Source organism: Lucilia cuprina, chromosome 4, assembly GCF_022045245.1.
Source record: "Lucilia cuprina isolate Lc7/37 chromosome 4, ASM2204524v1, whole genome shotgun sequence".
Classification (NCBI taxonomy): domain Eukaryota; kingdom Metazoa; phylum Arthropoda; class Insecta; order Diptera; family Calliphoridae; genus Lucilia; species Lucilia cuprina.
Genome location: NC_060952.1, coordinates 53,438,398 through 53,464,608, shown reverse-complemented (window position 1 = coordinate 53,464,608; position 26,211 = coordinate 53,438,398). Strand labels below are relative to the sequence as shown.

The window sequence follows — 26,211 nt, the reverse complement described above, 5'->3', positions numbered from 1 at the left end:
ATCGCCTTGTATGATGGTAATATATTGTGTCCTTTTTCATGCAGAGCTTTCCTTAATATTTGGTACTTATTTCGACTGAGACCCAGTTCCCACATAAGCGCTATTGCTCCCTCTTCAGTAAAATTTGATTATGATGTTGGAGTTGGTATACTTTCTACACTTCGCTTAAGTCGTTTTGGTGATGCATTAGGAAGAATAGTTGCAATATGTACGGCATCCATAGGTTGGTTTCCTTTTTCAGCATTTCGTTAAATGTATCAGCAATTTCCCCATTTGATATTGAAAAAAGTTTTTGTGTGACCCTCTTTTTTTGACCTTGAACATAAGTCTTCGTATGACTTGCAAGGCGCTCCTGCTGATGTGTTGTAGGTTGAGATTTCCGTAGTAGTTTTCAAAATTTTAATCGAAATTTCTTTTGATTTCCATCCACAGACTTACTTTTTACATCAAAAAGTTTTAAAAAGTTTTCAATTTTTGATATGCCTGTTTTGTCTACTTTTGTACTATATGAAGTTTTTATATAATTTGAAATGTCTTCAATTCTTTCTGGCCCTTTTGAAGATACACTCTTGTCATTTCCGATACAGGTATTCCAAAGTAAAAAATTACGAACTGTCTACCTATTAACATTTAGGACTATATTACTATAACCTGTAATTCAGTCATTGATATTTCTTATTAGTGAATGAATCGAAATTATCATTACCTGTATATTTTTACCTACATGATCATAAACGAAACAGAACGAAATGATCTGTCGAAAAAATTTAGGTAAAAAATAGTTATAAATTTCTGAAAATTTAAGCATAATAGGACCTTTCAATTATAAGGATAAGCAAACAAATAGAAAATAGGTAAATATAAGATTTAAACATGTCCTGTCATATTTAATACTAAAATATGAAAAATATGAAATTAATGGACACAGGTTTAAATGAACATATTTTTGAATGTAATTGAGATATTGGCTTGAAATTTTTTGTAAAGGGTCGAGAATTTCCATATCTAACTAAAAAGATATTAAGGGATAAATATGGACTAAATTGTTGTAGCTATCTGCGACCCTATTAAAATTTTGATATAAATCATAGTTTTAGAAATTTAACAAATATGTAATATATGACAAAATCTTTATTTATGAACAAAACTCAATGAAATCTTCAACGCTGGTTAAATTTGTCATTTCAAATAAGGAAATGCAAAAAAAATTGAAAAGGTCAAAGGGCATTTCGCAATTCCCAAAATTAGGAATGAAAATCTTCAACGCTGGTTAAATTTGTCATTTCAAATAAGGAAAAAAAATTGAAAAGGTCAAAGGGCATTCCGCAATTCACAAAAATAAGAATGAAAATCTCAAAAATGGGATTTTTACATTTTTGCCCATAGGGTCCACATTTCTTTCAGGGCTGGGAAAATACTTTTGGAGTAAATAGAAAACATATTGAGGTTTCCAAAACTGCTTTCAGTTTTCTGATCCCAGCTTTGGGATTTTAGAACATGTCGCCCAAAGTTGAAGTTTTGATAAAAAATAGGTCATATTCGGAAGGACGCAGTGGCAACATTTTCAAAAAATAGGACAAGTTTTTTACGCCAAAGCATTCTGCGTAAAGATACTTTTTAGAAAACTATAAAATTGTTATATGTCTTAAAGAAAATTTTATTTTATTAATAAAAGAGTTAAGAGTTTGTTGTCTAATTGAAGCAAAAGCCTTAATTTTACATAATCATTAAAGTTAACGCCTAAAAATTTAGAAACAGCTTCAGTATCAAGTTCATGATCATTCAATCGAAGATTGAACACATAACGAACAATTCTCCTTACAATTCTCTCAAGACGATCAAAATTGCTGGATAATGTTCCAAAATAAACTTCAAGACAATAGTTTACTTCCGACATAAGTAAGGAATGTGCTAATCTATGTCTGATATGAAAAGGTGTGTATGACTTTAGGGCATACAATCTTCTTAGTATGAAACTGATTCCATTAAAAACTGAATCAACATGACCAATGTTGACATAGCAATGTTAAACAATTTCTTTCACTGTTTTAACTTTTTATTAAAGAAAATTTTAAAGTCGTGGCTCCAATTTAGCCGTCAGACTCATATGGTCAACCAGGCGATGAAAAAACAGTCGTTAACATAAAGAACCAAGGAAGCAGTATATTTTGATATTGGGAATATCATTTTCAATTCAAATTTTTAAAAATAAATACAAAACGCAGTTTAAGAAATCCTATATAGTATATATATTCTGGATCCTTATAGATAACGTAGCGTGTGTGTATGTTGAAATCAGTTTTCAGAAGTCCCAAGATATCTGCTAGATCCGAATTTGCAATAAATCTATCGGAAATACGATCGAATAGAACGCTATTTAAAATCAGCCCAATCGGCCCATAAATGACGAAGATATTAGTAAAAAAACAAATCACGTGAAATTTAGAATGTAGGGCCTTGGCTTGGTAAGAACCTATAAAAGGGGACTTTTTGGTACTTTTCCTTCTACAAAAGGTAATTTTTTGAATTTTCTATAATATTGAACTTAGAAACATGAGAAACATGTAGAGCCCGGATTAGGCGAGAACACATAAAAGGGGACTTTTTAGTACTTTTGCGTTCTACAAAAAGGTACCTTTTGAATTTTCTATAATATTAAACCTAGAAACATGAAATTAAGTATGTAGAGCCCGGATTAAGTCAGCACACATAAAAGGGGACTTTTTATATATAGAAACACATATTTTTGGGCAAAAATCGGCAAAAATCTAAAATTTTTTGAATTTTTAAATTAAAAAACGTATATTTTTGGATCTGTAAATGATATTGAAATTTTTTGTATATTATTGGAAATTTTGTTTTGTTGAATCCATTTGGTCCAAAATTACGCCCGGTATTAAAAAACAGGCGGACCAAGGTATGGTAAATTTTGTATCACTAAATTTTTAAATGCCATTAACTCGGATATTATAGGAGATAAGTAGTATGTCCAAGATCTCGAGCCCTTTCAGAAAATATAAAAATCTTTGTATTTGGGTGAAAAACAAAAAAAATGGCACGAGTTTAAAAATTTATCCCGATCGGATCAGCCGTTTAGAAATGCCAGATTTATTTCCAAAAAATTTCCATTCTGCCCCACTGTGTAATACCCCATTTACACATGAACGAAATCTACTAGATTTCAGGTAAAATCTCTATATAAATATATACCGTTTATACTTACTATTTTTGACATTTAGGAAGATTTCATTTTTGCTAATATTTCTTGAAATTGTGTTTAATTGAAAAGTTAGAAGAAGAAATGGGATATTTATTAAAATTTTGTATTTAATAAAAAAATTGATATTTAATATAACATTACCTTTTATTTTAAATAAACTTTTCATTCATGTTTTTAAATTTTTAAAAATTTTATTGACATTTAAATGTTTTTGCTTCTTTTATTTTTTTCTTTTTTCTTGTGCAGCGTCCTTATAAGTACTAGATTTCGTGTATGTGTAAATGGGGTATAAGACTGTTTTCATATTCATTTTCATTTTTCACTCTACTTATTACAATTAATAAAGTTATACTCAAAATTATGTGTTATATTATATTTCCGGTTTTTGATGGGTTTGAGTAGTGTTAATAATATTTTTTTCTTTTTAAATGAATATAGATCTAACGATACATGTATTATTGGCCAAGAAGGCTTTCAATGTATTGATGTAAATAAATAAATAAATAAATAAAAATAAATTACTTAAAAATTAGTTCTTAGAATGATTTCGAGCCGAAGAAATTTTGAATCCGCTTATCGATAACGATTATCCACCGATTTTTGGACCTGATTTTGAGAAATATTTCACATTTTGGCAATTCAACCCGTTCTTGCTGGTTAAAAAGGGGCTTAAATATAAATATATCTTGATGGACAGGTAAAATAAGTTGAATTTAAAACTAAAATTTTAAGTAATGTAAAAATTTCAAAAATTAATTTTAAATTTAGGTATAGTACTGTTTGGGAATTAATACTAGTATATACCCAATACGATCTATTGCAAAAAATAAAACAGAATGGTTTTAAACAAGGGAAATAAAATATGTTTTTTTTTTCATTACCTTTTCTAATTTTAATTAATTATTTCCTCATTTTGTTTTTCTCTTTTTTCTTGAACAGCGTCGTATTTTTTAGTATTATTCAGGAAAAAACAGAGTTGCATCACTAAATACTATTAGATTTTGAGTAGATTTTAACGAAATCTAGTAACGAAGTAGATTTTGTTTTGTATGGGAAATTTAGTTAAAATCAACTAGATTTCGCTCGAAATCTCATAAGTACTAGATTTTGTGTATGTGTAAATGGGGTATATCTTACGTTACAGTATACTACCTACAATTCAAACTGAATTTTAAAATTTTTTTAGGTTTTGTGAACTTTTTGTGTTAAATTTAACTTCATTTCGCATTATTTCACAAGTCCATCAATATACTTTGACATTTATGTCCATTTTTAACCACCAAGAACAGGTCGAATTGCAAAATAGCGAAATATTGCTCGAAATTTGGCCCATAAATCGATGGATTGTCCTTATCTATAAGTGGGTTCAAAACATTTTCTTTCGAAATCTTCTCAAAAACTATTTTTTTAGATAATTTAACCATTAGAAGACATTTCTTTCACTATCTTAATTAATTCTTATTTAAGAAACTTGAAAGTCGGGACCGTGATTCAGCTTTCAGAATTCATATGGTCAATCAAGCTTCGAAAAATCAAATGTTAACATAAAAATTAAAGTAAAATGTATACTTTTATATTAAGAATTTAATTTATAATTAAAATTTTTAAAAATAAGTACTAAACGTAGTTTAAAAATCTCAGCTTATGTCCCCAGTGTAATACTGTGAATCGTTTCTATTATTTTTTTCAATGCCAAAATTTTTAAATAGCAATAAAAAACGATGGAGCACAAAAACTTACAAATTTTAGTTTTCATTTATCACAGGAAAGCAGACCTAAATAAATCATAAACTTTTAACTGATACCTTTTGAGAATGCTGCTTTGTCGAAAAAATAATTTTTGTAATTTTTACGCTCATGCTATGAATTTTATTTACGATCGGTTTGTGTAAGTGTGAAATGCCAAAAACCTTCGTAATTAGAACAATATGAACGCGCAACGCTGATGTACAGTCGATTAGGTGAGAACCGGAAAAAGTGAACTTTTAGGTATTTTTTTTAAGGTACTTTTTTCTTTAATATAGAACCTAGAAATATGAAATTAAGTATGTAGAGTCTGAAGTAGGTGAGGGCCCATAAAAGAGAACTTTTGCGTACTTTTTCGTTTTTTCAAAAGACACTTTTTTTGAATTTTCTATGAAACATGAAATTAAGCATGTTAGCCCATGGTGAAGGGTATATAATATTCGGCACAGCCGAATATAGAACTTTTACTTGTTATTTCATAAAAAAATTTTTGAACAAAACATTATTTTGCTTTGATTTTTTTATAAAAGTCAAAAAAATGTGGTCTGGCGACAGACGCTTAATTTTAATTCGTCGCTCGCTCTTTTTGTGTGATTAGTCGACAGCGATCCCAATTGTAATCAAGCTGTTAAATTTGTATCGCTCTCTCTGGCGATCGTCTTATTATTCTCTTATATGTTCACAATATTTTGCTAAAAATATTGCAAAATTGCAAAAACGGGATTATTATAATGTGCATTTTCCGCCATGTGTTACTATTAATATAAGATATTAAATCAAATAAATATAAATAAAAGGAGAATAAATATTACGACTGTTTGTTTTTTTATTTAAAACAATTTTTTAATCATTGCTTTTTAGTTTAAAACAAAATTATTTTAAACATAACACAATCTTTCTTCAATTTTTTCTTATAAAAATCAAATTTTCTTATAAAAAAAACGGTTCTAATTGTAATATAGCTGTTCATTTCCTTGCTCTGCTCTTTTTTTTTATAAACAAGCAAGTAAAATAACAAATTTTATGTGTTTTATTTGTTTACAATTTTCGTTTGAGCATGAAAAAAATTTAAATATTTGGTGTAGGTAATTATTGAGTTATGCTAAGATTTTTCAAATTTTATGATTTTACCATGTTTCTGTTTTTTAACATTTTTTGAATTAGAGTTATACCTAGTGAAGTATAAGACATCAAAGTTAAATGTCGAATAGATTCGACATTCGAAAAACTGTCACCAAGAAGTACCACCAATATTTTTTATAAATATTGTTTTGTAAAATGTCTTCTTACACTTAAAACAATACAATTTAAATTCGTAAAGTCCATCTAGCAAAATATTATTTTTCGGCCATTAAATGAAGCTGTTTTTATGTTGTTAAAAAGTACTTTTTCAAAAGTAGTCATTAGTGATAATTTCTTAAAACCTGCTTTAAAAATACTTTAATCTAAAAGAAGAAAATTAAAACTAAAGTTAAAATTTATACTCAAAAAAATTCCTTAAAACATAGTCTACTGTAATGTCGAATATATTTGACAAAACCACGGAAAGTGTTAAAATCAATCAGCTTCAAAAATAAAGTTAAATTGAAAAATACAAATAGTCAGATATATTTTTTGTTTTTAATACAATTCTTTTTTTACAGGGAGCTGGACATAATGATGTGGAACTACATTCCCAATATTTTGAGCGATTAAAAAGATTTTTGACTGTCGAATTGGTCAAATGACAATTAAAGACTTCGGCAGAAGTAACAAATAAAGCCGTAATGCCCGAAGCAACTATATCTTCAGAAAACCAAGCTGCTTCAACTTCTGCCATTCCAAGTAAACAAGAAACACATGGTGCTTCAACTTCGTTAATAGTATCGTCATCACCAAGGACAAAATTAAAATCTGATAAAAATGAACTAGATGGTAAGACATAAAACTCAAATCCAATGTTTAACTTTTTTAACGTTTTTATGAAACGAAAATTAGACGTGCATATAATTGCCATCAAAAACTTTAATTATGCTAATAAGAATTACATAGTGTGTGTTTTACAAAAAAGATCCTTAACCTATCGGTTACTTAATACATTTATTAATTGTGAATACATTTTTTATCCAAATTCTAAATGTTACTTCTAATGACATGCATTTTCGGAACGAACAGAATATGGGAATGTTAACAATGTCCTTATTCTAATTTTATCTAATTTAGTTAGATTGGAGAGTACGAGGTTTGTATTTTTGCAATTTTTATATTCAATTTCTTCAACACTTGTGAATTAAATAGATAAAAGTGCCATAGGGCATGAAGATTGCTGCCATAAAGGCTCCTCACCAGCTGTGTGCAATAAAATTAAATCTTCAGTATTCTTATAATTAAAAATATTACTTACAATTTGGAAAAAAATCTCCATATAAATCTGCATTATTAAAAATGCATATAAAAGAATATTTTTTTAAAATATAAAATAATTTATTTTCTAAATTTAAACCCGAAACTATTATTGTTACAAAATAAATTGCAAATTTAACTTTGCAACCTAAAAAACCACTCCCATTTTTCAAGTCTGAAATGTGCCATTTAAAAAATGTCCCTCGAAAACAATTTTTAACTTAATTATAAAATTTTATACAAGTTATTTTACACTTATGTTTGTGTGACGTGTATTACAGATATATTTGTCGATATTTTATAAAATTTTATATTGGAAAAATTTTAAATATTATTGATATTTTATTAATGTAACATAATTTAAAACCGTTTAAAATACATTACTAATCTACATTTTTGATGCAAGTGCACCTTGAGACCGCATTCAAAATTGTTCTCCCTGTTGAAAGTATTTAAAATATCATAAATCAAAACTTTGTAGTTTTTATATTATATAAATTATTATTTTTCACGATATTTTGAAAATATTTTTATTTTTTAGTTTAAGTTAATTCAAATGTCCATAAAATATATATAATTTTTATTTATTTATTATTCCATCCATGTAATATAAAGCCTATGAACATATATTTTACTTAAATTCTAAAATAATACATTAATGATCAGATATACGAATTTTTCTACTTTATTTAAATGAGGACTCAAAGCCCCCAAGATAAATTTCCACTCTCCTTTCTTAAAAATGTTCAGATGAATATTAAAGTTCTTCGGGCAAAATTTTATCCGGAACGCTTTATATAACAAAACCCATATGAGGTATTTACCCGTCCGGCGGCTGCTACATTATGGCCAAATATTAAAAATTACTCCGACGGAGTAGAATTATCCATTCGCAACAAATATTCATTCGTAATATAATATTTTCATGAATATGTACTTTTTTATGTTTATTTTTCACAAAAAATTAAGTTTTACTTAACTTAAGGCACTTACTTAAATTTTGCAAATTAAGCTGCCGGAATAGAATTTTTCGTTTGAAACAAACATTATCCAATTCAGAATATATTTTCCTCACAAATTTTTATATTGTGTAGATAACGTGATTATCTACACAATATTAATATACAATATAAAACAATATTGTGTAATATGTTTATATTTAATAGAAAAAATATTTTTCTTAAATAACATATTTGCATACATACCAATTATGCCATTATTTAAATAAAATGATATTTGTTTAAGAGATGCTTGGCATTTTAAGATTTTTACATAAAAAATTGAAAATATTAACGAAGTTTTTCTCTGTTTAACGGCCATTTTTAAATATAAAAATTTAAACAATAACAAACTTTGACAGCTAGGAAAACCAGGCGAATTAAGAAAAAAATTATCAGAATTCGCATTGGCTGTGTCGTTTCAGACATTGAGAGAGAATACGGATGAAAAATTTTATAGTTGTATTCATTTTTTGAAATGATTAAAAAAAACAAGCAGATCGCATTATATCAGGGATGTATTTTTATGTAAACACAACCCAAAAAGTGAAACATCTGTTTCCATCTGACTTTTTTTAATGCATTAAATATTTAGTGCACTAAGGTTTCCACTAAATTCCACTAAAGTGACGAAATTTTGATATTCCACTATTTTTTATCACTATAGTGGTAGTGAAACATATTTTAACTACCACTAAAAAAATATTTAAATATATTTAAACTACGACTAAAAAAATAGTGGTAGTGAAAATTTTGCAGTATAATAAAATAGTGCAAATGTTTAACAGTCACTCCGTGAATGCTTTAATATGCACTAAAACCTCAAAAAGTGTTTATAAAAATATTCCAAACAAATAGAAAATACATATGTTCAAAATATTTCTATTTTATTATTTTTATTGTATTAAAGAATATTATATGTATCAATATGAATTTAATTTAATTTGTTATATTAATATATTGATGAAATTTCCGTATTTTTTGTATTACTATTTCCTTTTGTCTTTTAATTTTGTTACTACTTTAATGTTAGTATTTATTAATTAATGTAATAGAGTATAAATTAATTCAATATTATGATATGTATTTGAGTTCCTTTAACATTAGAATGGAGTTTGTTATTGAAAATGGGACAATATAGGTATATGTATGTATATAAGATTAACTCATCAGGAAATTTTTACACCGTTTGTAACACATCGAAATGTTGGACTTAAATCCATAAAAGCATAGACTGGGATCTTAGCCAATTTGCCAAAATATTTTTAGTTGATGGAGTTCATTTTTGAGAATGGACTATATCCGTATATAATTTTACCACTTTAATATAACGTCCCTTTCACAAAATAATTTAATCTCTAATAAAATGTATCCAAATACCGTATAGTAAGAAAATTCTACATAATTATAGGAGCCAAAATCGTGTTAGTCTCATATATTCAGAAAATGACAAACGTCCATTACTTGATTAAAAATATCAGTTTTATATAAACCAAATTTTTTCTTTCCAATTTTATGAGGATCAGGACATAATTGACCCTATTTCTATAAAAAGTTCCCCTCAGTATAAAATTTTGCCCGAAGAACTTTAATATTCATCTGAACATTTTTAAGAAAGGAGAGTGGAAATTTATCTTGGGGGCTTTGAGTCCTCATTTAAATAAAGTAGAAAAATCCTTATTAAAAATTTTGAATTTATTAATCGCTTTCAAAAGTAGCAGACGCCTGCATATAGCATTAAGCCTACTCGCCGTCGGAGAAAAATTATCATTTAAGTAAACGCGAATATTCCCACCGATGACTCAAGGTGCGTTTCTTGAAATATTCCTTCATGATTTTACCTCTCAGAAAAACACTATTAAGTCTCACAAGAATGCTGTATCTGATCAGTAGACAAGGAAACATTGTATATGGAGCCAATTTTAATAACAGGGGCAATCAGATCATCTAAACCCAAAGGTAGGCCACTTATAATAAAATTAGTACAAGAGCAGATATTTTAGTTGCTGTAGACAAATCTACTCGGTTGATAAGTTTGCTGTAAGTCAATTTCTCTGCCTGTAACTCCTTACGACAAGACAACATCTCTGCCTTCAAGTCATCAACCCCTTTGGAAAACATATTCTTCATTTCATTCAAATCATATTGATTCTTATGAATGAACATATCCATCTTCTTGTTAATACCACTAATCTCATCATGCAAACCCTTCCCTGGGACCTTGTGGGGATTAGCAGAGCAACTATCACAAGTAAATGATAGTGACTTAACCTTCTTAAGCAATGTAAGGATTTCATCATCAGCATCAGTACATTTAACATGAAACCAATCCTCAATGCTTTACATTGAATACTAGCTTGTCTTTTTACAATGTTTTGGGAGCAAGTCCCACATCTATAGCTCTTATTAAGAATTTTTACTTGTAAAACAGCAACGGCTGCAGAAAAAGCAACAGCAGCAATCAGCTTATAAAGGCAGCAATCACATTAAAATTGTAACCTTAACAAAAACAATATCCACATAATTGATAGTTTATTAATTTAATCCAGCTGAAATAAATATCCAGATCCAAATTTCATTCAGGAATTATTATATTCTTTTTTATTGACTATAAATAGAAAACGCAAAAAAGAAATAATGACCGGCTGAGTTTATTCAGGCAGAGTTGCCATACTTTAATAATCTTATATAAATTCATCAATAATGCACTTACAAGATATGTTAAACATGGAGTAAAATGTAGAAAATATGCATTATTTCTAAATTAATTATTAAAGTGTAGTTGTAATCGAATTAAAATATTTGCATCCCAATTTAGAACAGTATTTTAAACGGTTTTAAATTCTGTTAAATGCATAAAATATCAATAATATTTAACAATTTTCCAATATAAAATATTTTAAAAAATCGACAAAAATAGATGTAATGCACGTCACAACAAAATATTTTTATATTTTGCATAAAATGCTTCAAATAATTGATTTATGCACTTTTAAAACTTTTTCAACTGAACAAATTTAAAAATGTATTTCAAAAATGCATTTCTTTAAAAAAATGCTCTATCTTATCTTAAACTTTTGAATATAAAAATTGTATTAGAATAACAGAGCATTTTTTCATTTTTCATTTTTGCATTTTTTCAAAATAAACAACGGAATTGTTTTTTTTTCTACATAAAGAACATATACATATTGATATGATAAAAACAACAATGTATATTTTACGAATGTTAAGCACCATTTTTGAGGTACATGTAATATATTAATCAGATTCGAATGAATATAGATTTTTAATTGTTTTTAATTAAAAAAATGGAAAAATCTTTATATATAAAATTCTTAGTCGACTTAAAAATGGAAATTAAAATAATTAATCGAAAAAATTTAAAATCGATTTTTGGCTTTACATACATTTCACTAATATGTAGTATGTATATTGAAAATTTTTGAAGAATATTTTCAAGCAATTCAGTTTCGGAATAGTGTGGTCCTACATACAACCAAACACACATTCACCTTTATATTTAATTACGCCCTATTTTAATGTGGTAGACAGTAGTGTTCTAATAACGAAAACCAGTTTCTTGGGTAATTTTGGTGTAAAAACATCCCACGACAAATCAATTTTCTAAAACAACTCACAAACAAATTACATGAAATTTTTAACAGAATACTCTACAAGTTTGGGTACTAAAATTGGAAGAGGGATTAACCGCAGCCCCTGTCCTTGCCTTTTCAATGTATAAAGTGATTCTGAAGATAATCGTACAAAATTTCAACAGTCTAAAATTGATAGAGAGAAAAATATTGCTTTTGTTTCATGACTATACTCTTATTTTTAAGGAAGTAATGGGCGTCATGTGAGAGGTACGGTCAATTATGGACCAATCCTCATAACTTGTTGGAAATAACTTGGCCCATATGAAACTTATTTATGTTTAATTTCATCGTTATACGTGCATTTTTAAAACAGTTATGACTGTTAAAGTTTTTCATACCCCCATCTTTTTATTGATCGGGACATAAAAAAGCCTATAGCTTCATCCATACATTGCACATTGGGGCAAAAGTACTTAAAACATGGCGACTAATAAACTACAAGGTTTTTATATAAGTGTTTTGTATCAATGAAAAGAGAATTTCTCCTGTAGGTATTTTACATATGTACTGTCAAAATTTCCATCTGTAAAAGTTATACATATCGTTTGATACATATGAAACATTGCATATGTAAAACACATGTGGAAATAGATATGTAAACTTTTCGATTAGAGCGTGCTCTATTTTTGTGTGACAAACATAATCACAACGCTGTTTTTTTTGAAATACAATTTAAGAAAATTAATAAAAAACATGAAAAAGTAAGTAAATTTACTTTTTAATAAACACATTTATAATTGTATTAATTTTTATATATTAAAAAGACAGATTTGATTACATTTATAGGTTATGGCATATGGAAAAAACAGACAGGTGTGATACATATGTTATACATTTGGATATACATATGAATAAAAAAGTGACAGTACATATGTAAAATACATGTCGTCTAATAAAACCTTTATATGTTTATTTAGGAACAAATCTGACATACACCATAACGCTGAAAATAAAATTTTGTAAAAGCAGAATTTGGTGTACTTTAAAGTAAAAATTTAAAAATTCAGAAACAATATACATTTAAACTGATTCAAAACTTTACATATCTCTCAAAGAAATTTAATTAGATGTCCCGTGTGTTAAAATAACTCTATACAAATAATTAAACTGCAAAGATTTTCTCAATGATTATGTTATATTTTCAAAAAACTTTAGTTTTATTTTAGAATAATCGAAAAATTAATTATCCCTGAAATTAATTTAGTTCAATTTGATTATATCTATTATTGTTTATGTTCTAACCATAGTTTAAAAGAATTAATTAAAAATGCACTTTGGCAACTCTGAATACATAATATTCGGCGTATTACTAATTTCTAGCAACAAATAAGAGTCCAAGCTACAAAATGTATTTTACATGAATTTTGTAAATTCTTGTAATACATACCGTGATATAACAATTAATATGAATAAAATTTTACATTGGGTGGGAAATGGGTTTAAGTGGTCAAGTTCTCAGATAGGCAATTTGTGGCGACATTTTGATATTGAATGTGTTAATATACACATTGATGAATAATTTGTGTAACGAATTGTAGGAGAATTCTGGAGAATTATTTACTATATTTGCTTTTTAGTTTTCTTAATAATAAAAAAAAAATAATATATTATGCTTTTTTATAATAACAAATTTGATTCCGTTTTTACATACAGTGTCTCTCATAAGTATTCGAATTTAGGTATAATATGAAAAGAAACCAAATTTAATAACATATTTTGTATGCAAAATTAATAAATAAATTTGTTAAATTCTCTAGACAGTCCTTAGCTTTGATATCACGCTTTTTAAAACTTTAAAAATTCACATTTACTTAAATTAAATTAGCTTTATTTAAAAATAGTCCATAAAATTACGTCACAAAAGTATACGAATTTTTTCTGTATTTCATATTTGACAATATTATACGAAACATAAAAATTAGAATCGAATATCAACCGAATGGATATATTTTTGGAGCATTTTGTCCACAATTTTGGAGCATTTGTACCATCTTTTCTTATAATATCATTAAAATTACGATTTTTGACCATATTTGCCAATTTTCTCTTTTTCCACAGATAAAACCAATATTTAATATTGGGATTTAATAGATTCCTTCAGGTATCTAAAAATAATAATCTTTGTTATAAGGATTTGTTTTTAAACATTCCATGATATATTTTTGGTATCGTTCTTCTGTTTCTAATTGAATTATCTGGATCTTAAGTCCCTTTTCGTACCACTAGGATCCATATTTTCCGACAAAGTTGGCTAGTATATATAATTGTAGATATTTTTTCAAGACATCGTAGCGGTGTACAACTCCAAATCATGCCTTAACAAAACGTCATTCTATACGGTAGATTTTAGTTTTTACTACTCATAACATTCACGATTGTGTTGCCCATTACAACAACACTGTGTGTTCAAAATTTTGGGTTTATTTTGATCATAGTAGATAATATTTAAACAGATATCAATATTTTTGAGTTAGACCATAATGATATGGTGACATTCAGCCTAGAGGCCATTGGTTATAAAAATAATAATTCCACTATATTAAATGGCGTTTCTTCGAGGCATGCTTTGAAGTTATAAACATCCACAATATATTGAAAACTTAAAATGTATAACAGCTGATATCTAAAACAATATATAGAAGACAAGTTTCCCCGAAAATTTTTAACCCTAGTATTATAAAAATGGACTTGAGTTCCAATAAATTGAATTAGCGATAGAAGAATAATTCCAATTTTATATCTTGGAGCGTTTAAATACAGATTATTGTAATAAAAAATATTATTTTTAAATACCCCAAGGGGTATATTAAATCCCAATAACAAATTTTGGTTTTATCTCTGGGAAAAAGGAGAAAAAAATACAAATTTCGCCATTTTAATGATATTACATAAAAAGATGGTACAAATATCCCAAAATTGTTGACCAAATGGTCCAAAATTATATCGATTCGGTTGATAGTTACCCCTTAAATAAATTTTTAGCAAAAAAAAAAAACATTCGATTCTAAGTTTTGTGTTTCGTATAATATAGTCAAATATGAAATACAGAAGAATTTTTTTTAAATAAAGCTAAATTAATTTAAGTAAATGTGAATTTTTAAAGTTTTAAAAAGCGTGATATCAAAGCTAAGGACTGTCTAGTGAATTTAATAAATTAATTTATTAATTTTGCATACAAAATATGTTATTAAATTTTGTTTCTTTTCATATTATACCTAAATTCGAATACTTATGAGAGACACTGTAAATGTTTATAAAATTTTACACATGTATTAACAACTAATTATTTTATTGTAATTTGTTAAAAATTTGGACTTTTTTATCTTCTTTTCTTCATGATAAACATACACTTATTAAGAAACTGAATTTAATAATTTTTTTGTTAGAATTTTTCTCCGAATTTAACTTCCGCCTGAGGGTAAAAATGAATATCCAGGAAAAAACTAATGATGGGGTTGCATGGAGGGAAATGTCAGCTTTCCAGCAATATAAATTTTTTTTCGTAAATATAATTTTTAATTATTCAATTATCGCCAACCTTGTGCCCCAATGTGCATTGTGTAAATTGCAAGAAAAACGGTTTAGCCGTATAGTCCGCTATAAACTTAAAACATACAAACATTCAAAAGAGACTTGAAGTATAAAGAGTTTTGGGGCTATGTCCCTTTTCTACTTAGTAATGTGTTATTTAATTCGAATATGTACAAAACTTACAGTGAAGATTTATTATTATATATGAAGGAAAAAATTACAGAAACCTATTTGAAGCTATTAAAACAAAAATTATATACTATACTAGAGTAAAATTGCGATGAGATCATGTCATTAATGTGGGGATATTGTGATGTTAAACATCTTATTCGGATGTTACTATTGCTTTTTACAATAATTTTCTTCATATTACACCCTGTAACAATTTTGAAAAAATCATTCACACATGGAAAAGTTGATAAGCATGTGAAAATAGATTCCACTTATAGAATTGCGTACTTCGATTTTTATATCCTTATAAAAGGATTTCAAAGTTTAAAGGACTACAAACAAATATTTAAAATATTTATATGTATTTTATAATGCTAATATTGGTATCAAATAAAAGCTGGGAATCTGGGAATCTATATTATTTACCTGTCTCACTTAAAGAAAAAATGAAAAAGAAATTAAATTTAAAAAGGTTTCATTTTCGACTCAAAAACTTTTAACTACTTTTTTGTGACAAATTTTCTTTAAGATTTCCAATTCTTTCTTGATGATCTTGATGATTTGAAATAAATTATATTATTTTGAAGCAGAGGAACTAAGCTTTATTTGAAATTAATATTAATACCAACTTTTTAATATACATTTGGAATTCCATCTTTTGAAATCGGATGTCTTTTAAACTCTAAAGTCCTTTTACAGGAGCATAAAAATTGAAGATTTTCAACGAGTTCTAGAATTCATACGTTCCATTGAACACTAGTTCAACTATAACTGTTACTGAAAAACTTATTAGAAATATGTACTTAAGAACACAACAATGTTCCCAAAAAAACTGGTTGTAGAAATAAAAGCGATATAATTATTCCATGATTTCTTTTCAAAAATCATCAAATAAATTTTCTTTATTATAGAAAAATGATTAAGAAATTAAGAAAAGAAAAAAAAAATTATAAAAATATTAAATTTTGTAGAAAATATATAGTAATTTTACTGCTAAATAGTGAGTTTTTCTTAATCGGTTAATTGATAGAAATCGGTTTATTCGTTATATGAAAATTGACAATTTTCATTTATTCGCACGATTAATCGTCAAAAATTAATCGATTAACCGAACGACGATTAATCGTTTGTATACTCTAATAAATATAAGTATATTCATGAGGAAATGATATTTGTGTTTGGTTTAGTTAAATTTTCTCATAGAGTATATTGCCTCATTTGTTATTTTTTATGCATCCACAATAAACATGTCTGCAGTTTAGATCACCACCTAATATGTATTTATGGCTAGTATCTGTTAACTTGCGCAGGTCAGTTTTAAATTTAAGTTGTTTTGAGATGTCTGAACCAGTAGTGCCTCCTGGAAAATAACAAGAGTAAATGTCAACACAGTCATTTCCATAACATCTCTAACACCAACGTTTTCGATACTTTCAGTAGTTTTTGGTGGTAAAGGTTGATGAAAAATATTTTTCTTAATTAATATGACAACCACTCCTCCTATTTGGTGATCGAATCTATAACAGTAATAACTATTATGTCTAATAGATAATTTATTATCAGGCCAATTTTCACATATTAGAAAAATGTCAACATTGTGTTCACTAAGAAATTAAAAAGTTCTTTTTTTGTACAAATACTACGGGCATTCTATGATATTAACTTGATTTTATTGTTCATTTATATTAAAATTTAAAGGCAAGGTTGGTAACAACCTGAAATTGCTCTTTACGAGACTTACAGCTTTTTAGATTTTTTATTAAATCAAAGATCTTTTAATTCTTGAAATGAAAACAAATTACACTGTAAGTATGTCAAAAAGACACAGGAAAACGCCGAGACACCTAAACTTAATTTTGGGTCGTAGAATTTAGTGGCATACTCCGTTTTGAAAAGTTGGGTCAAAATCGGAAGATATTGAGTTTTAAAGTAAGAACTTTTATGAGGAGATATTTTATTTTTTTAAATTTTGAAAAAAGTTTTCACACATAGATATACGAACTTATTATGATAAACTAAATATATATGCATAATAATTCAAATAGACTCTGTTTTCATCTATTTATTTACTTTTCTATGCGTGTGAGTTTTGTTTTTTAAATTTATATATTAAAAAATCACCTCAGAAACAGTTTAAACTTCAAAATGCAATATTTCACGATTTTGACTCAACTTTTCAACACTGAGTATGTCACTAGATTCTATGACCGAAAATTAAGTTCAGGTATTTCGGCGTTTTATTGTGTCTTTTTTAATTTGAAATTTTACGTACAGCGTTATTATTGTTATTAACATTACTGTTGCACAGTGGGGCAGAATGGAAATTTTTTGGAAATAAATCTGGAAATTCTAAACGGCTGATCCGATCGGGATAAAATTTGGCAGATGCCCCAGAGACGGAGCTGTGGCGGCTCAAAGTAGGGTACCTACGACATTTAAAATTTTTAAACTCGTGCCATTTTTTTGTTTTCACCCAAATACAAAGATTTTAATATTTTCTGAAAGCGCTCGACGAGATCTTAAAAAAACATGCTTGGACATTTTTTAGTTGCCAAAGTATAAATATTTCAATATATTTTAAATTTTGCAATGTAAAAAGTAAAAATTTTTACAAAATCTTTATTTATGAACAAAACTCGATGAAATCTTCAACGCTTGTTAAATTTGTCATTTCAAATAAGAAAATGCAAAAAAAACTGAAAAGGTCAAAGGGCATTCCGCAATTCACAAAAATAGGAATGAAAATCCCAAAAATGGGATTTTTTACATTTTTGCCCATAGGGTCCACATTTCTCTCAGGGCTGGGAAAATACTTTTGGAGTAAATAGAAAACATATTGAGGTTTCCAAAACTGCTTTTATTTTTCTGATCCCAGCTTTGGGATTTTAGAACATGTCGCCCAAAGTTGAAGTTTTGATAAAAAATAGGTCATATTCGGAAGGACGCAGTGGCAACATTTTCAAAAAATAGGACAAGTTTTTTACGCCAAAGCGTTCTGCGTAAAGATACCTTTTAGAAAACTATAAAATTGTTATATGTTCTTAAAGAAAATTTTATTTTATTAATAAAAGAGTTAAGACACATTTTGGGCAAAAAAACGGCAAAAATCTAAAATTTTTGGAATTTTTAAATTAAAAACGTATATTTTTAGATCTGTAATTGATATTGATCTGAAATTTTTTTGTATATTATTGGAAATTTTGTTGTCTAACTAACTCCATTTGGTCCAAAATTACGCCCGGTATTAAAAAAAAGGCGGACCAAGGTATGGTAAATTTTGTATCACTAAATTTTAAGTGCCTATAACTCGGATATTATAAGAGATAAGTAGTATGTATCTTTGTATTTGGGTGAAAAACAAAAAAATGGCACGAGTTTGAAAATTTTACATGTAGGTACCCTACTTTTAGCCTCCACAGCTCCGTCCCTGGGGCATCTGCGGGGTTCATCTTCAAAACTCGAATACTCCTTGGCTACGCTCACGCCAAATTTTATCCCGATCGGATCAGCCGTTTAGAAACGCCAGATTTATTTCCAAAAAAAATCCATTCTGCCCCACTGTGTGTTGGTGGATTGACTGAATTGTTGATTATAATTCATTCTAGATGTATTTGAACGAGTACCCATACTTTGATTTAGAGTATTTGGGAAATTATTGTTGTTGTTTGTACCATTACTAAATGCTTGTATTCTTTTTCTAGGACTCTTTAGTTGAGATCGTTGTCGATTTTTTTTATATAGTTCTCTACTTGGACATTCAGGAGACATAGCCTTATGATCACCATTGTATCATCACTATCAAGAGTTTGAAGTGGTGTAAAAAAGTTTGCAATTGTAGTTCTAAGAGAACTACTAGCAGTTGCTTGTCTCTTATTCATACTGTGACCTTGAGAGGTAACAACAACATCTTCTACGTTTTTGCGCTTAATTTTTTTTTTAGTTTAATTTGGAACAAGAAACAAAATTACTTGGTGTAAAAAAGGAAAATACCGTACATTTTTGGTTGCATATCAAAAGTAACAAGACAATTATGACTTTACACATCAAATGATAATGCAAGACTGAAAGGCTTGATATAGGAATTTACTTCAAAATTATTTCTAAAGAATTCAATCGTAGTTAAATTAGGCCTGATCATTAAAAAAATCGGTAGTGTCATTTAAAGTTCTATAAAACTAAGTTTTTTCTGATTTTGCTTGATATAATATGATTTTGGTTATAATTATATCTTGAGTTCAAATGATCTATTCTAGTGTATGGGGGCAAGGCGAAATAATGACCGATTTCAACCATTTTCAATAGCGTTCGTCCTTGTGCTATAAAGACTATGTGCCAAATTTCATTAAATTATGTTGAAAATTGCGACCTGTATCGTGCGCACAATCTTCACATAAACTAGTTCTGAGAGAAATATACACTATTTTGAGAACTTAACTGTTTCAGAAAACTTTTCAAATTTTCTTCGCGGAAATTCGTACTTTTTGTTTTATATTTTTTACAAACGAAAAAGAAACTATATTTTTTTCTTTGACATTTTATTTTAATCAAAACTGAAGAAAGAAAAAGTTGTAAATTTTCGTATTGTAAATGAAATTACATATACGTTTTTATTATTAATTTCCTTCATTAAGATAAACAAGTAACAGTGTATATTCGGCTGCGCCGAATCTTATATACCCTTCACCATAGTGTATTTCAAACATATTAGTTTTATAAATTTTACATTTTTTCCCGACTAAGTACATTATTATTACACCAAAAGCAAAACTAAATAACCAACAACAACGCTAAACGAAATAAAAATCAAAATACACAAAGCAATTAAACCAACAGACATCTAAACATACATAACGAAAAACACAGAAAAACAAAATAAACAATGCAATAAAACCAACCTACATCCAAATATACGAACAGAATTCACAAAAAACGAAAAACATAACTCAATGAAGCCAACAGCATCCAACCATACAAAACAAAATACATAGCTGAATAAAACCAAATACATCTACACACACATGTACATACATAATTTACCAATTCACATTGTTGTTGTTGCTTTTTTAACAAAGCATGAAAAAAATATGTCTTTTTTGATGAAATTTGCAGAGGTTGTCTCGGATTTTTGCTCATATCTCCGTTATTTATAGACCGATTTTGCTGATTTTAAGTAGCGATCTTCTCGAAATCATGTCTAACTGAATTATTAAAGTTTCGGATCTCGCCGATATCTGGGGTCCTCCAAAAACTGATTTCAACAGACAGGCGGACATGGCTTAATCGACTCCGCTATCTATAAGGATCTAGAATATATATACTTTATAGGATCGGAAAATTATATTATAGAAATTACAAACGGAATGACAAACTTATATAAACCCTTCTCACGAAGGTGAAGGGCATAAAAAGTGCTTATTTTCATTCTCTAGTGAATGATGAAATTGCATTAATCCTAATATATATTAAAAATCTCTTAAGTCTGTTCGTTTGTTTGTTTGTTCGTCAATCACGCCAAAACTGTTGAACCGATTTTCTTAAAACATTGATAGGTCTATTCTTGGAGGGTGTAATAGGTAAGGTGACCAGTCGTTCTGTATTATACGGAACAGCACTGTATTTTAGAGCCCTATTCAATATAAATTATACTTTATTTATTATATTAGTGTTCTGTATTTGTTCGGTACTTCGTTATTTTTTTCAATTTTACATAAAAACGCATATGAAATACAAAAATATTACAAAAATTCTGCAGTCGTAATTCTGGTCTGAGTTGGGGAACAACTCTCTCGTCATCGCCATTTTTTATAAGGACGGTCAGGCTTGTATTTGTTGCCAAGCTTTGCGTCTCACTCGCACCAATTGAGTGTATTACTCCGTATAACTGTTTCCAAGTTATGCGTTGTTTGCATTAATGGCGTGCTTTCGTATTACTTACCTCATTAAGGTAATGTTAAATTAAACTTTGGATTTATACCTATATGATGGTATAGGTCGATTGGGGGCTCTCTCTGAACTAACATGGGATAACCTGGCAATTTTTGTTTTTAATACTCGCCAACAGACTTTAAGAGCCAAAACAAGTAAGAGTTCTATATTCGGCTGTGCCGAATCTTATATACCCTTCACCATGATGTGTTAAATTAAAAAAGTGACAAAAAGTCCCATTTTATACATTCTAATTTAATCTGGGCTCTACATGCTTAATTTCTTATTTCTTGGTTCAATATTATAGAAAATTCAAAAAATACCTCTTGTATAACGGAAAAGTACCAAAATGTTCCCTTTTATGTGTTCTGGCCTAATCCGGTCTTTACATACTTAATTTGATGTTTCTAGGTTTAATATTACAGAAAATTCAAAAAGTACCTTTTGTATAACGAAAAAGTACCAAAAAGTTCACTTTTACGTGTTCTCACCTAATTCCGAATCTATATTCTTAATTTTATTTTATACGAAATTTGATTTATAAATCGTTTATAAAATAAAAATTTGTTTATGAATATGGGGGTTACTATTTAGTATTTGCTTTCTTTTTGTGCTGTCCCAATAAACTATTATAACGATATCGAAACGATATCACTTAGGTGATAAAACTATCATTAGTGATGGTCGTTCTCGTATCGAGAACGAAAGTATTGATGTGCTAAATGGTACCTTTCCCCATGATATCGTTTTTCCATAAAATTATGATATCGTTTTTGCTAGTTTTTTTCTCTAAAAATAATAAAATATGATATCACAATCGCTTTTAAGTATAAGATAACACCGTTCTTTGGTTTATTGGGGTATCAATAAATTTTTATTTTTCTAACTCAGAATTTTTTAATAAGTTTTATGAATCGAACATGACTTTTTTCCCAAATCATTTTCATGCAGAATATTAAAAGTTCATAAAATATATGAACTTTTACAACTTTTTTGATTTTTAAAGTCCACTATTTACTATTTAGTTTACATAGTAATAGAATAGTAATCCATTATTATTGAATATTATATAGTTCTATATACCCTTCACCATGGTGTGTTAAAAAAGACAGTCGGTATCAAAAACTCCTCTTTCACATCACTTACTTCGGGCTGAACATACTTATAACCCAATTCACTATCTCGATTTTTGTCGTTTTCCGAGTGATATGTTATTGAGTATTTATTTTTAAATTTCCTAAGTCATTTTACGTTTGCTGTGGTTGTTGTCTTTGATAATTTACGTAAACAAACATTTTTCTTTAATTCAGTTTATCGATAGAAGTCGATTCAAAAATCAAACAAGTCACTTTGTATTTTGTTACCGACTTGTAAAAATATTATAATTATTTTAATAATGTTTTCGTTCGTCGGTTTTGTGCTTCAAAGAAATAACGATTTACGTTTGCAAAGAAGATAATTGCGCGACAATTCAAATCCGATGGAACTCCCAGATTCAGAGTAAGTACACATTTTATTTCTTTTAAAGACTTTTTTATAGGTTCCGCCGAAATTTTCGGGTGTGTAAGGAGGTTTTTCAGGATATCCTTCATATGGTAGCCCCTTATTTTTCTAAAACGTACCGCCAAACCGCAATCCACCCAAGGCTTGAGGTAGCAATTTTTCTTAAGTTTTTGGCGACGGCCAGCTATCAAAGGCCAGTAGGAAATGACTTCCTTGGGTGTGTCTCTCAATCCACATTTTGTAGAATCTTGGACGAATGTTTGTCAGTTTTTAGCAGCTCATATTGCCTTAAACAAATATATTTCAAAATGACACAGTCTGAGGAACAAAACGACGAATTCATGAAAAATTTAATATTCCTGGAGTTATAGGATTTGTCGATGGGACACATGTCAGGATAAAATGCCCAAGTAGAAGTGCAGAACTACACACTGATAACTATTCCGGAAACAATTGCAAATAAATCCGGAGTCATATTACCATGATAGTAAGTATCTTCTGAACTTTTAGTAATGTTTACTTATAAATGTTTTTAGATATGCGATGACAAACTTTTAATTCGGCTTGTGGACGCTAGACACCCTGGAAGTAACCATGACTCCTTCATATGGAAATCGAGCCAAGCTGACCAGTACCACAATAATTTACATACTAATGGAAAGAAACATTTTTGGTTATTAGGTTTATTGGTTATATGTTTTAAAACCTATCTATCTATCTATCTATCTATCTATCTATCTATCTATCTATCTATCTATCTATCTATCTATCTATCTATCTATCTATTTATCTATTTATTTATCTATCTATCTATCTATCTATCTATCTATCTATCTATCTATCTATCTATCTATCTATCTATCTATCTATCTATCTATCTATCTATCTATCTATCTATCTATCTATCTATCTATCTATCTATCTATCTATCTATCTATCTATATCTGTCGACAGGAGACTCCGGATATCCTCTCTTGCCATACTTGATGACTCCTTCAAGAAATTGCACCAATCAACGTAAAGAAATGTACAACAAAAAACACATTCACCGTTGAACGTTGTATTGGAGTTCTTAAAAATAGATTTTGGTGTATTTTGGGAGAAAGAGGCCTTCACTTCGAACCAGAGAAAATGTATAAATTATAATGACATAAAACATTTGTTTAAAATTATTTTGTTAAATTGTGATGTTTTTAAGGCTTGTAATACTATAATTGAAAGTTATATATATCACAGACAAAAACCACGTAAGACAAACGAAAAAAAATGATTTAGAGAACAGTAATTGTGACCGTTTACAAGACGCTTTATCGAAATAGTGAATTGGGCTATTAATTTTCACCACAAATAACATACTTGAAGTACTTCCAATTTTGGAGAAAATCCTATGAATTTTACATTAGCGTGTCATTGGAGGGATGTTTTTCATTTTTGACAATTAAGAACTACATCTAATCTTATTCGTAGATGCAATAAAAATCCGATATTTGGATGTCAAAAAAACACCGAATTCGTTCAATGACATGCTTATGTTAATTTCATTGGTTTTTCACCAAAGTCTGATGTTCTTCGAATATGTTATTTGTAGTGACTTTTCTACATCTCTTTCCTCACTTTTAACTGGGTTTTCATTTGTAATGAAATATTTGAAATAAAAGCGAAAAATATATAATCGTATTTTTAGATGTGATTAAGATATCGTTTATAAAGTATGACATTAATTTCATGTTTCTGGGTTCATTATTATAGAAAATTCACAAAGTACCTTTTACAGAACGAACAAGTATAAAAGATTGATTTGTCTAATCCGGGCTTTGCATACTTAATTTCATGTTTCTAAATTCATTATTATAGACAACTCAAAAGGTACCTTTTGAAAAACGAAAACGCACCAAAAAGTTCCCTTTTATGGGTTCTCATCCAATTCCGAATCTACATATTTAATTTCACGTTCCTAGGTTTAATGTTACAAATTATTCAAAAAGAATCTTTTGAAAACGAAAAAGTACCAAAAAGTTCCCTTTTATGGATTGTCACCTAATTCAGACACTACTTACTTAATTTCATATTTATAGGTTCAATAATATAGAAAATTTAAAAAGTATCTTTTGAAAAACAAAAAAAGTATCAAAAACTTCCCTTTTATGGCCTCTAACTTAAGCCATGCTCCACATACATAATTTCATGTTTTTAGCCAATAACAACACACTAGTGTTGCTCTCGCTCTGCTGTTCTCGCTCTGCCTTGTTTTTATAAACAAGAGTACAGTAACAAAATTTACCGTATGATTATGTATTTTGTTTTTTACAATTTCTGTTTGAGCATGAATAAAAAAACTCAATTTTTGATGAAATTTTCAGAGGTTGTCTCCTATTTTTGCTCACATCGTTATTTATGGACCGATTTTGCTGATTTTAAATAGCGATTTTCCCGAAAGCACGTCTAACAGAATTATTGAAGATTCGCATCTCACCGATATCTGGGGTCCTCTAAAAACTAAATTAAACAAACATACAGACAGACGGACATGGCTTAATCGAATCCGCTATCTATAAGGATCCAAAATATATATACAAACGGAATGACAAACTTATATATACCTTCTCACGAAGGTGAAGGGTATAAAAAATAGAAATTGAAGTGATGAAAAACTTCAATCATCAGCAAACATCCATCCTTCAAAAGGGCCAGCAAATGTCACGCAAATTTAATCGATTTTAATCTGAAATTCATAAAAATAAAAAATTAACAAACAAAAAAATTATAATAAATAAGAAATATTTTAAGTCATGGCATTTAGATTACATTTAAAAAAATTATTCTTAAATATTATTAACTTTTGTCAGTAAGGCAGTTCATAATATTTATGACGAAAAAGTTTTTGTCTGTGAACAATCAATATAATAATAATTAAAATTTTGAAGGTTAAAAATTTATTTTCTCCTGTTCTGTATTTTGCTGAAAAAATTTGGTGAACTCGAAAACTGCGACTTTATCGCAGTATCAAATTTTGTATTGGTCAGTAATAGAACGTCAATAATAGTGAACAATAAGACGTAATAATATTTTCGATAAT

The 26,211-nt window shown here is 28.2% G+C and overlaps 1 protein-coding gene across 3 annotated transcripts in view; it reads left to right on the top strand.

Moving 5' to 3' along the window:
* Positions 1 to 26,211, top strand: part of LOC111683480 (alpha/beta hydrolase domain-containing protein 17B) — a 145,435-nt gene that overhangs the window by 74,972 nt on the left and 44,252 nt on the right. The window contains exon 4 of one of the 3 annotated variants that reach the window (XM_023445552.2): positions 6,610 to 6,880. In XM_023445552.2, the coding sequence (XP_023301320.1) occupies positions 6,610 to 6,693 (84 nt within the window). In that variant the 3' untranslated portion in view covers positions 6,694 to 6,880. Of the gene's footprint in view, positions 1 to 6,609; positions 6,881 to 26,211 lie in introns of those variants that run through there. The other 2 variants (XM_046950305.1, XM_046950307.1) reach the window with 2 other exon arrangements.